This window comes from Calidris pugnax, unplaced genomic scaffold, assembly GCF_001431845.1.
Source record: "Calidris pugnax isolate Ruff unplaced genomic scaffold, ASM143184v1 scaffold24, whole genome shotgun sequence".
NCBI lineage: Eukaryota > Metazoa > Chordata > Aves > Charadriiformes > Scolopacidae > Calidris > Calidris pugnax.
The window spans coordinates 24,037,659-24,051,375 of NW_015090922.1; the positions used below are offsets into that span (position 1 = coordinate 24,037,659).

At 37.6% G+C, this 13,717-nt stretch overlaps 1 protein-coding gene across 5 annotated transcripts in view; it reads right to left on the bottom strand.

The window, feature by feature from the left end:
• Window positions 1-13,717, bottom strand: part of RYR2 (ryanodine receptor 2 (cardiac)) — a 408,602-nt gene that overhangs the window by 225,564 nt on the left and 169,321 nt on the right. For all 5 annotated transcript variants that reach the window (XM_014950610.1, XM_014950613.1, XM_014950612.1 and 2 more), the window contains 2 exons: window positions 5,964-6,063; window positions 3,559-3,655 (listed from right to left, as the gene is read on the bottom strand). In XM_014950610.1, coding sequence (XP_014806096.1) covers window positions 3,559-3,655; window positions 5,964-6,063 — 197 coding nt within the window. The remainder of the gene's footprint in view (window positions 1-3,558; window positions 3,656-5,963; window positions 6,064-13,717) is intronic.

Consider the following 13,717-nt stretch of genomic DNA (forward strand, 5'->3'; position numbering starts at 1 on the left):
GTGTACTTTCTTATAAGGTAACACATTTTCAATACTAGAATATTTTCTTTTTACAGGTTCTCACACAATAATGCTTCCTTTGTAATTACTTTGCATTTTTCCTGTTGCTCTTTTTTTTTTTTTTTTTGGGGGGGGGCGGGGAGGTGGGAAGGGGGAGTGGGGAGAATTAGTTCAGGCAATAAAATCCTATTTTACAAATTTTCTTGAGTTACTACTGCAAGAATCTGTTTAAATCAGTCCTCTGAGTCTCCCACTACACACATATTCAAAGTCATCTTAAACTATTTATAGTTCAGAGATGTAATCTTTGAATAACGTTTCACTGGCACTCCGTCAGGAGCCAAGTATCAATACATGAAAGGCAGCATTATCAGAGACAACTCAAGATTTCTCACCAATTCTGAACAAGTTCAGCTGGATAGCAGCAGCAGAGCAGATGGCTCTTCCAGGCGCCATCCTCACTGGGTATTTCAAGACACAACATCCTTGGCAATAGGTAGCCCTGGCACTTTGCCACTGTGCTTACCCCCATGGCATGCCTCCATCTGCTGATGCCAGGGCAGAAGGTACACTCTACTGAGACAGCACACCACCACTGCCTGCAGGAGGGAGGAGGCAAGGGAGCAGCCTCTGCTCTCACATGGAGCCTACAGCCCAATGGCAGCTCCCGCTCCTTCCAGAACTGAGGGGCCACAGCCACATACTGAGGAGACAGCACAGGGTCAACCGCACATGCAAGAACCATCACCACAGCTACCCAGTACAGGCCAAAGGAGCTTTCTGGATCTCAGTTCTTGGAGGTAGGGAAGTAACAACATCCTCCTCCTAACCAGTCTCTCACCTTGGCCAAATACCTGCTTCGCCTGTGTCAAAAGTTGGCACCGAACATTGCTCTTTTCTCACTGTTCATTGTGCAATCACGTTTCACCACTCGATACCAAAGTCGTTCTTCTAGAAATACAACAATTCCACCCAACCTTCTAACGGTTGCAGTAGAACAATTTAAGGACTACATGGAGGGACACTCAAGTTCAACATTTTAGCAAAGAAACACTGCATACACATTCAGAAAAAAATTGTGAGATGCAGAAGAGAATTTTATAAGCTTTTCCTATGCCGATTTCTGCCTCCGTGCTAGGCCTCTTGCAATGCAGATTTGGATGACCTTGCCTGTGAGGAAGCTTTGTTAGGTACTCTAATCATGAATACAGAATCTGCACTGACACTGAATGGTAGGTCTCCACAGCACTAAACGCTGTTCCACAACAGTATAAAAAGCTTGAGAACATGTGCTTTATTTTGAACTTCTGGTAATCTTTGAAACACTTTTATACTCAAATTTACGTAACTGCATCAATGCTCTAAGAATAGAGAAAAACAGCAGTTATTTTTAGAAACTGCCTAGCAGGATTCTTCACATCAAAACAATTTATTCATTTCCAGGATTAGATACCAGGTGACGTTACAGAATAAAACTGTTATTTTTAGGACTGTCTGATCTTTTATTTATTTGAAGAGGCATAAAGAGGAGGCCTTTGAAGAAAAATAAAAGTGGGATAGAGGAATTAGTGAGTCACAACAGAGATGGAACATCTCAGTGTTCCTTTATGCTGCAATTCTGCAGAGCAGAGGTGCTCTTCGGGCATATGCTGGAATGAAAAAAACCAAGTACAATCACAACTATCACCAGACTATTTCAGAAGGCAATGAAAGGATAATATGGAATTATTAAACTCCAAAGATATCATACGTTATCATGCCTTATGTGCAAAATTTATGGAACTTAAATTTAAATAAAAGATTAAATAATTTATTTTATAATAATTTCCAATCTGCCAAAATTACCCTTATCTTTTTTATCTACCAGCAGTTAAATACCACCCATCAAAATAAAGTGTGCATACATATTGAAAACTAAAAGGTGTCACAGTTTATCCTTTTAGATACTGTTTTGAATAAGCAAGAGTCCTAATTAGAGATAGAAATATAAAGGTTTTAAATTATTAATAAGTTTAGTTATTGCTTAAGTGGATAAAGTGTGGGGGACAGAGCAATTATATCTAACTCCATAAAATTAAATGTAATCACAGATTATATTCCAGGTTTATACATAAAAACAATTTTAAAAAATAATCAGAAAAGCAATAGAAGAATTTCAGAAAAGGAAATATGAAAAAAAATTTGGTTTAGTCTGTTTGTTTATTAAAGATAGTTCCTGAACAACAAGAAAATTTCAGAACATCAAATCTGGTTGTCATGAAGCACTGAGAAACAATGTTATTTAGTATTGCTATCAGTAATAAAGACAAAGACATGGGTGCTATTTGCTGTCTACTAGCTCTGCTTCTTTAGGAATACTGGACGGACAGGGCAAAAAGCAGACACTGCAGAAAGAAGAATAACGATCTGTTTTGCTTAAGGCACTGGTCTGCAGCTTCAGAAATGAACCCTATTCTTCCTGTGTTTTGGGACACAAAGACACATCATGCAAGCGCGCAAGCAGATCAAATGCATTTTTCTTTAACTTGCAACTTCACGCTTCTTTATTGCAGTTCATATATAATGTTAGTCTGGTTGAAAAGAGACAGAGTTTTAGTGTGTTCTTAACCATTAAAGTTCATTACTGAAGTGCTTGATCATCGTATAAATCTGCAATTACACTGCAATTACACTTTTTTTAAAGGAATGTTGCTATATTTTATAAGAGCTTCCAGTGTCTGGTTCTTATCTTTATAAATAAGAATAAAATAGAATAAAAAAAAAAAAAAAACACATTTTTTTTTTGCCAACCAAGAAAACTCATCTGGGAATGAATGAATAGCATTTTCTTTGTCATGGAAATGAAGCTACCCAATACGCTGCATTAAACAAACTATTCCAAAATCGACATTATCATTTAGCAATCTTCAGGCTGAAGATAGGAATGAATCATATGACACTGCCCTACTGAAAAGAAACCTAGGGTATATTTTATTAGAGCAAATCATTATGGCTTTGATTCACCCACGTAATAACTCCTCTGAGACATGCCATTTTCAGTGTCAGTCTCACCATTTGGATTTATTAGTTAACTGAGAGAGGCACATACTGAGCTTTCATTACTTCTCCGCTTCCACTCTAGGATTCCGTTAGTCAGGAAAACAACCATAAATGAAGTTCTATATTACTGTGACAGTACACCTGAGATTCAATACCCAGATCAGTAGACTTGAAGGACTGGACAGTAATCTTAACATACCCTGTCCTGGGGAATTTTCTGTGGTTACAGAAAAAAAACAGCAATAAAGAAACCAACGCATTTCATTCAAAGTGTTTTTAAGTCAGTAAAGACAACAATAAGTTCTCAAAAAACACTATTGCTTTCACACCTAGTAAGTGAAATCAGACTTGAACAATACTGAAAAGAAAATGCAAGAGCCTTACGTCCAAAGTTCATCTCAACAATATTCTTATGAGTAATATATCTCATCACAATACCCTTCAAAAATCTGTACTATCAAGTAACACTTACTGATTCAGCAACATTTGTTATTGTTTTATTATAAACTGGAAACCTACCTTCTTTGTTCTTCTCCGTGTTCACCCGAAGGCACTGTCAAACATTCATCCATGTGACCATGCAATAACCTCAGAACATCCCCTCCTATCAGATATCCTTGAATAAAGGGAGAAAATCAAGTGCATTTGTCTGAAGGCAGCAACATGTAAACCTATAGTTCAGACTGTAATAAATACTATCAGGTTTTTGGTTTGCTTTTTTTTTTTCTGTTGGTATTTTACGTTACTTTAAAAAGAGAGTCATAAAAAGAAGATACCTCATACCCTGGGGAGCCAGCTGAACATTGCCAAGCGAGAAAACTCCAAGTCAGCAAGTAGGAAAGGGTGGACCAGGAGAAAGAGAGTCACAGACTGGGGATTCTACAGACTTAGGGCAACTCAGAAAAAGACTGATCCAACAGAAACAAAGCAGCAAGTATTTCCTTCCCAGATTACAACAGAGAAAGTTGGAGGCCCTTCTCTTCCGTTTTACCTACTCACTTCTGGGTTTGATCTAAGTTAAGGATTCCAGTTTATATACTAATAAAAGAGAGATTTATTTATTTATTTATTTAACTTTAAAATCATTTCTGGTGTCTTTGGAAGTTTTCTGTGAGAAAAAACTTCTGGGAAGATCCACTGAAAGCTCTGCTTGACTTAAGATTCCCAACCTACAAACAGGATTTATTTGGAATTCAAAGGAAAACTCCTGCATTGCCTACACTATGATGTACATGCAGGTCCAAAGCCAAACATTTGGCTCTGCAGTGTACAGCTACAGGTAAGCGTGTTCACAAAGCAAGGTACAGAGCACACATGTAGCACTGCAATCCTTGAAGAACCAGGACATTGCAGCCAGAAAGCTAAAATTAAGGTCATAAATCTAATCAGTAAAGATATTGACAAAGTAGTCGCTTTTTCATCATCCTCTTTGCATCAGAGATGTGACATTAAAAAGAAATTTAATTTTATGTTATCCTACAAATATTGTATTATAATCTAGTAACTGAACATAGTAGATAGCGCAATTCAATGGTCTTTTTTAAGTCTGACAAGCTAAACAAGTGTTTACATTTTGTTTCCTAAGCAAATATGCCGAGAAATGCACAGCTGCTAAAATCATGTTACATAATTTTTCACATTATTTCCTTTGGGAAGAACACAACTATACCCTATCATTGTGGACTTCTGCTTCCCAAACAGGGTCTTACTAGTGAGGTTCATCAACCAGAGAGATGTGAAGCAGGAAAAAAATCAGAGTCTCAGCTAATAAACTATACTGAGATTATTAACATGAATTCCACATCAGTGTTGCCAGCAGTTGGAAGACAAAGAGAATGGAGTTTACAGGAAGAGGGAAGAGGTTGGAAAGGAGAGATTTTTATCCTCTCATGAACAGAAAGGTTTTCTCCATAAAGTTTAGGACGCTGTTAAGTAATGCACTAGCATTTTTTTAGTAACATATTGCTCTAAAAACCATGTCAGAGAATCTGAATATGCAGAATGATTCTCACAGTCTAAAATCACAGTGCGTATCCAGAAAGGAGGTGTTGGCAATGCTGTCCCTGAAATCCGAATGAGCAAAGCTGCAAAAGAGCATTCCACAACTCTTTTTTAAAATATGCCAGATAAAAAGAACTGATGTGAAATTTCAGTGTATTGCCTTTTCAAAAAATAGTACCCAAAAATTAGGGAGTAAGAAAGGACCTGCAGCTTTAACTTTCTTAAGGTCCTTTAACAATACCTACTAAAAATAATTATTCTGTAGGAAACTAGAAATCATTAGGCTTTACATTGTGGCAGACTTTTTCAGAAAAGACATCTGTTGTTTTTCTTCTCTGTGGAACCAGCATGCCATAAATTCAGGGATCCCAGTTCTTTCATGGAAGAAGTTGCACTAAAAAAACTCCTTAATTCCTAAATAAAATAAAGACATTTCAAAGTTATTCTAGCCTGTCTCTTTCTGTCTTTCCTCTCCTTTTGTTTTTCTTCCCAATCATATGCTTTCCACAAAACCATTCCCAGTCTTGACTCCTAGGATGTCACATCCTTCTTCCAGTTCTCTTGCCTATTTTTTACTGTCTCAGGAACATATAACCATGACTGCACACATCAGAATAATCTGAGAGAATATTTTCAATTTGGACCAAAAGCCTTTTTTAAAAAAAAAAAAACAACTATGAAGTTATCATATCTTTAGCAAAAAGATATTTGAATGAGCTGTTCAGTGTCTAGAAAAAATTATGCAGAAAACTATTAGTGTAACTTCCAGTATAACTTTCCATCTGTTTTCAGATTTTATTTATTTATTGGATCCAACGTTTACTCAAGAGAAAACCCACTCCCACACTTGGCAGAATAATTTGATTTTTCACATATTTGATTTACATTTAGTCTTTCAATAATTAAAGTTGAGTCAATCTTACCTTGGGCAGCTTCACTTCCTGAACTGATTGGTGCTACACTCCAGAGGGTTTGCTGGAAGGCTGCATCAACATGTAAGCTTCCATTGCCATAAGAGAGATGCTAAAACCAGGAAAGAGAGAGGGTTTTATTTGTGATTAATTAAAAATCTCATTACAGTATAGAATAACAATATCAAACATTCTCTTGGTTTTTTCATACATAAATTGTTCCTATTGACTACATAAGTAAAGTAAGACCTGGGTACTCTTCAAGAGACATTAGAAATAAAGCTAGAGAGCTAAAGAAATAGCAGCATATTTGCCTCAGAGACATACATAAATGGCACAGAATGGTCAGCTGTTTGGGGTCTTAGATCATAGCAAACACTCTGAAGAACTGTTTATTAAATACTGCGGTGGTCTACACTGGCATCCTTCCTTCTGTACCCAATGGGATTTTTCACAAAATTTGAATATTGGGAACTGACATTAATCTGTATTTCAAGGGCAACTCCCCACTTAATTACTTCTTGTAGGCCACTAGCTTCCTAAAACTGACATCAGATCAAAAAAATCAAGTTATCAAGTAATTGATTTTGTAAGGCATTTCAGGGAGTTCCCAAAATATATTCTTGAACCAAGTATTCATGATCCAAGCAAATCTGAAACGATCTTTCCCCGAAAGGCTCACTTCCTGCCTAAGCATTCAATGGATCCCCTTCTTTTACTGTGTTACTCCTTGTCTTCTGCCAATGTCGCAGGTCTTTGCGGTGCATGCTACAGTTGCTTTCTCATCTCAGAATTCTTCACGTGTGTGTGTGTGCATGTGTGTGTTCCAAATAGTTCAATGACATTATTGTCTCAGAAACTTTCACCTCAAGGCAGATTATGTATCGACTCCATGCAAAACCCTTTGTCCCACACTGTCAGTCAGTTCCATTGATACACTCTTAGTACCAAACAACATAATCTTATATATGATTATGAAACTAGTTGTTCTATAAATAAGCAGCTGCTTTGAAGTATACTGCTTATCCTATCAAGAAATAATTTTTCAAGTGATATTTAGACACTTTTATCAAAACTTTATTTTAAACTACTGGACAGTAATGGTGTTTATCTACTAGTAATGGTCTCTGCTTCTGTACATTATGACCAACATTAGCACCTTCTGGATAAAATTATTAGCCATGCTAAAGACAAAAATGGCAACGCATGTCAGAAGGGGATAGATTCCCAATGACATGTGCAGAATTCTTCTGTCTACCTGCCTGCACTTCTTCTAGATGTACAGCAGTACAAGCAATAGCACATCAGCTCAGCTGTTATGGGAGCCTTACTGCAGCTACGTAACTTCGTCAATGGCAGACCAGGCTGAATGATTACAATCTCCAGTACACCTCCAGTCCCATCTCTGCCCTGTGGGCCTTAATTTTGTTAGGTTTCCTCTGAGATCAGTACACAGATATCAGTTAGGGGCAATAAGCAATTCAACCAGAACAGCGATGCAGGAATATTACTTTTGAGGGAAACACATCATTCAGGGTAGGCAAAAAGGAAGAGGTTAACTGTCAGTTAGATCTGCCATCAACAAAGCACTTCTTGTAACTGTGTGCTTTGTACACATTAATGAACTTATTTTCACACACAATGGTAGCAACTGAATTAATGTTCCATTTTATAGACAGGATACTGAATAAAAATAGATTGCTGACATCTCTCTTCAGAGCACCTCTTGTTTTGATCCATTTGACTCCAGTTGCAGCTCTGATTACAACCAGATGTCTCAAGCTGAGTCACCAGAGAATTATGCCTTTAAAAACTATAGTTTAAATGACCTAATACAACACATGACCACCACAGCAGAGAAATAGAAAGTGTATCTCTGGAATTCTCTTCTTTCCTTCGCTTCCATAGATTGCTTGCTGTATCCTTCAATTCACATTTTAAGGCAAGGGTCCTGACATTTACAATTCCATAAACTATGGTGTTCAACCCCAGAATCACCCATAGCAAACAATAAAATGAAGTTTTGACCGTGCAGAGAAAGTACCCTGCCAATGGATATTCAAGGATTCAATTACATCAAATGTATAGAAAAAATCCCAACAGATCAGAGATGCCAGTCTCAATCCTGGCATTGCATAACTTTTCAGTGCCATACTTTACAATCTCAATGTTGTTTTAAAGCAATCTGCTGCCAGTCTGTAACTTATTTGGAGCTTATCTGCTTGGGTTTGTACTTTCAGCACAATAAAACTATCAAAATGAAACAAATTTCATAACACAGTGTCCAGGATGTGGACACGATATTGAATAGCCTCCATAACTACTACACAGATCTCTGCTAGCAGTCCATCTGGCAGAAGTAGCAAGTTGCCGTCATCAGTGAGGACCACATGCATAGCACATGTATGCAGTAACAATATTTGCAAAGCAGAAACATGTTGGGTTCAGGAATCCCGCTGTCTATTCTAAACCTGGTATGGGTCTTCCCAATTACAGGTCCCTCAGCCTTTTGTCTCACCCAAATAACACCTTTACTGCACCAGCCTCCAGACCCAACCAAAAATCTAGATTTTTCTTCCCTACTAATAACCTGCCATAGGCTTTTAATCACTTTTCAGAATTAAATTATGGTATTTTATGAATACCTATTAACACTACAGTCTACAGACAGCTTCTCAAGGATAAATTCCAAGACTAAAATCTCCCAGAATTCTACAGGTTTCCTAAGTGAACTTACCATCATGTTATAAACTCTGTATTGCTCTGCAGAAAAGTAACACAATCACATCTCTGTTCCTAGTTCTTCAAGAACAGTGCATCATAAACTCTCCAGTGAGCTTGAAATCAGATGGTAATTTCCACAAGAACTCTTCAGCAGTGATTGCAGCAGCATAGCTGCATTTACAATAGTTCTAAATAGCTAGATGATGTATTTTAAATTTCACAGTCAGTCTGCATCAAAGTTTCTGTTCTCCAAAACATGCATGTGTGCAAAGATTAAAAAAATAAAGGAAAACTTTTGCTTCAGGCTTCCTCTTGGCTGAAGGTTGTCAAAACTGACATCTTCTCTAGCTGTATCTATTTCTACCTGCACTTTATGTTACAATGTCTCTGCCTTCAATCTCGGACTGTTCCAAATGGAGAGAATAGCAATAGAAAAATAATAATTAAAGTTTATTTTCTGGTACATTTTGAGAAGCGCGTACAAGGCAGAGCACTTCCCAGAATGTTTAAGTACCGCACACAAGGGTGTCAGCCACACCGCTTCAAAAGTTAGTACCAGGTGATGCAGAGATTGAGTCTACAGACAAGATCCAATTCAACCTATTTCTCATCTGTACACAGAGACTCTGATAACTGCTATTTCCCCTTTCTCTTTGTCTTAAAATTACTACAATGAGCAGGACAGTGAAGGAGTTTCAAACCGTTTAGGCATCTATCCCTCAATGACCCAAGAACCTCTGAAATGTCCAAGTCTTGAACAGACACCATTCCCACAACAGGTACACAAGTGAAAATGCACACATCAGAGTAAGGGGAAGCACTTTATACGCTTCTCTATTTTTCCTTAGTCAGTCTAAGAACAGGCAAAGCAAAACTGGAAGATGTCCACACTTGGGAAAAGTAAAAAATTACATACCTCTATTTATAACTTAAAAAAAACAAAAAACAAAAAACACCAAAAAAAACCCACCCCCCAAAAATTGAAAACTACTGAACCCAAACCCAAGCAAACTACACACACTCCCTTCCCCCTTTTTCTTTTTTTGAATTAGGAAGGAAAAAATATTTCTCATCAAAAAAATGACAAATTAGCAAGCTTCAGCAAAAGCCAAAGGTTAAAGTAGATGGACTCTAGATGTCTCTAGAACCAAAAGAATTTATCTTCCTACTTATTAGGTGTCATTTTTATTAAAATTTATTACCTGAGTCAGTGAAAAAGCATTCTGTAACACAGAGTATTACACTGACACTGTCAAAATAAATGAAAGTATTCAGTCACAGGAAGAGAGATATTGGAAAGAACTAGAAGTAATAACTGCATCTGTGTAAAGTTCTTATATCATTGGGGTTTTGTGGTTACATCTAAAAGTGGCAATACATTTATATTCATTGCAACGTGTATGTATACTCTGAATAAGTTTAAATGAATATGCGTGAAGTTACACTACAGTACAAAAAATCATTACCTAAGTTTTGACCCAAAGTAGGCAAAGCTCAGGAAATTTCAGGTGGATTTAAAGCTGCACAAAATCTTGGTTTCTTTCCATTTCTCTGAAGTGGTTTAACCAGTTAGCCAGCGAATCCACAAGCAAAGAGAACTTCCATTGATAAGGAAAGAAAATTGCCAGTACTATACTAACTGCTCCAGGCCTCTGCACTCTCTGCTCTTCGAATCTTTATCCCAGTCTTATCGCTCTCACCTAGCCAATCCAGCTTCCCAACCCAGTTACAGCCTACTTTAGCACTCAGAATTAGGACCTCCTCCTGCTTTAAAAGGTTCTGCTCAGACATACAAAGCCTCAGAATAGCCTTTTGGGTTTTTTCTTGCTCAACCTCCTCCTTCTCATGTCAGCCAGCATTAAACTTCTTTCCAGAAAATCACTACAACTCCTGCCCTTCAATTCTGTTATTTCTTAGCCCCAGACTTTCCCCTCTCTGGATCTTTGTCCAGGGGTTTGGTTCTCCCCAGCCAGCCCATTCCTTCTCTATAGAACTCTCTTGCCATCTTTCATTCCCAGTCCCACTCCATTGGTTTTTCTATCTGTTTTTCCTGCCAAAAGAGCAGAGGTTTTCTGCCCCAAATTTCTGACACAACTTTAACCAGCAGGTGCCCACTCATCCCTTGTCACCAGCTTCTTGTCCCAGATGACTTGTTAGTCCCTTACTGCCTGCCTGCCTTCAGCTGCCAATCTTTTCAGCCAGTCATCAAGTCCCACTCAGTTTCCCTCCTTCCCATCTCAGTCCCAGGCTCCTGTCCCTGCTACATCACCTGCCTTTTGTTCCTTCCACTTTCTCATAGCTTCCTCCTCCACATATCTTAAATGAGAGCAGATCACCAGCAGCACATAAAGCACTGAGTTCTCAGCTGTCAGTACAGTGCCTGACTTCATCCCTGCCTTGAGCCACCCATTACAAGGAATATCTGGTTTCACCAGGGCTGGGGTGTATTTAATTATTCACTATAGAGGGAGTTTAAACAGTTCATTAACATACAAGAGGTGCAAGAAGTCTACCTTCTGCAAAATAGACAAAGTCATATTTTAGCTACTAAAAGAAAATTTTAAACATCTTCCCTGGGCACAACAAGCTGCGTTATATCAGGAGAATGCTTTTTTATTAAGTTTAAGCAAAGAGAGGCTTTTACCTTTTTTTTTTATTTATTTCTTTTTTATTTTAAAGTTAGCGAAAAGTACACCTGTGATATCAGGAAAGGAACACTCCTTCTAATTTCCTGTGTCTGTTACAAAGCATGGGATGCTCAACATTTTCAAGAAAATGGTATGAAATTTCTTAATGATGTGAAATTATTTTTTTCCTTCCCTGTCTTCATGCTCAGTGACATCTGACCTCTTCTGGATGAACTAGAAAAAAAATTATCCCAGACCAATAAAAAACCAAGCTATTTCTAATAAGTAATGTTTCACACTACACAAACTTGATTATAAGCACTTTGAAGCAGGATTTTAGAAGGCAGAGCAGCTTGACAACCTTAATTATTGGGAAGATGTACCAGCTTCCACAATAACACTTCAAATTATAAAATTTGAAGACTCTGTGGGAACTGCATTATGATCAGTGTAACAGAGCAGCTCAACACTACCTTGTTCCATTAATTTCAGATTTATTTATGCAGATTTACATTATTTTTAAGAAATAGGTTTTTTTACTCTTTTTCAACAACAAAATAAATGATGGAATTGTGAGCTTACACAGAAGAAAGTTAAGTCCAACAACTGACTTTTGTACTCTCAGGAAAAAAAAAAAAAAAAAGGGGGGGGGAGAATAAAATCTTAGAAGAAAAAAAAAAAACAACACCAAAAAAAAACCAAAACCCAAGACCATGCTGCTATGTTCCCTGGAACTCTTGCACGAACAAATGCTACCAATATTTAGAAGCTGTCATGAGCATTTGATAATAAATAAGAGAATTAAAACTAAGAAACTAAAAGCTGAAAATAAACAATGTATTTGATGCAAGAAGATGCAGAGGGACTGCCTTTCCAGTACTCAGGAACCTGTCCTGTTGTTCAGGACAAATGACAGGTATCAGCTTCACCTTTAAAATATTTTTATATTATTTGGACGATATTATTTTTGAAAGGGAACTCCGTCATCAGTTAACCATGATAAAAATCTTGCAGGAAAAGCTTACACTTCAAAGGAAAGTTTCTAATTACTTTCCTATTAGTTTCCAGTAAAAGGTCATTTAAGTCAGAGGCAAACATCAATGATTGTTCACAGATTTGCATAATACATCTGCAGCACAGCATTAGTCAGAACAGCAACTACATGTACATCACAGTGCAGTATACTGATATCTCTGCACTGTAGATTCCAAGTTGGGATTTTTTTTTTCCTCTTTTTATGACTTCTGAGCTTGAATAACACTGACCTGATTGATACTAGTTTTCACTTTTATCTTCATTACGCATTTTGTATTTCAACTTCATGTCTAAGGATTTTTTTTTTGTGGAATTACATTTAAAACACTAAGTTACCCAGAGGCTTCATGAATTTGAAAGGAATTAAAATTAATTGAATTTCTAAACTATTGAAAATTGGTAATTTTGAAAGCAATCATGGCATATAACTAACAACAGGAGAAGGTAAACCACAGCGCAGGGGTACCTGCTAATGTGTACAAGATGGGGAAACATACTGGAAATATTGCATCTTGTTCATTGCCCTGCACTGCCTCAAAACAGGAGACAGTGGCTTGAACTTCAAGGGTGGCAATATTTACAGACGAACATCTTTTCATGTTATGCTAAGAGGGTTCAGCAGAGCCAAGTCTCCGCTCTGAAGGATCTGGCAACAGTGCAGTTTGTACGTTATGTAACACCACAAGCAGGTACAGAAGCGTTTTCCTCAGAAATACTACACAGAAAAATACGCATCCAAAAATCCCATTGTATAGGTAGGGATAATGAGAGTCAGAGCAGCTGAATGACTTGCCCGAAGATGCTGCAGTGTGTCAACAAAGCCAAAATCCACATCTGTGGACCTTTAGTTTACTATTTTACTCCTAATCTTCCTATCAGTTTAACATTTGTTCACTGCAACTAAATAGATGACTTCAGGGCAAAAAATATAAAGTTAGTTGTCCTAAAATCTTTATTTGATGGAAAGCAGGGAAGGGGAACTATAGGAAAGTCCTGATATTTTTTTAATACTTTAACAGCAGTTGCCAACCAAATTAGGTCTAAACACTAATCTACTGACTACACCAGGATCATAAAGTCACAAAGTCAATTGAGAAAAAAATTAAGTAATTAAGCTGCACTCAGACAACAGAGCCTCAGTTGCTCAGACTGAGAGGGGACCTCACCGATGCTTATAAATACTTAAAGGATGGGTGTCAAGAGGATGGGGTAAGGGTCTTCCTCAGGGGTGCCTGGTGACAGGACATGGGGCAATGGATACAAGCTGGAACACGGGAAGTTCCATCTGAACACATGGAAAAACTTCTTTACTTCAAGGGTGCCAGAGGGTTCTGGGTTGAGCAATACAGGACTAACTTTTCTTTTCATGCTGGGGAAAAC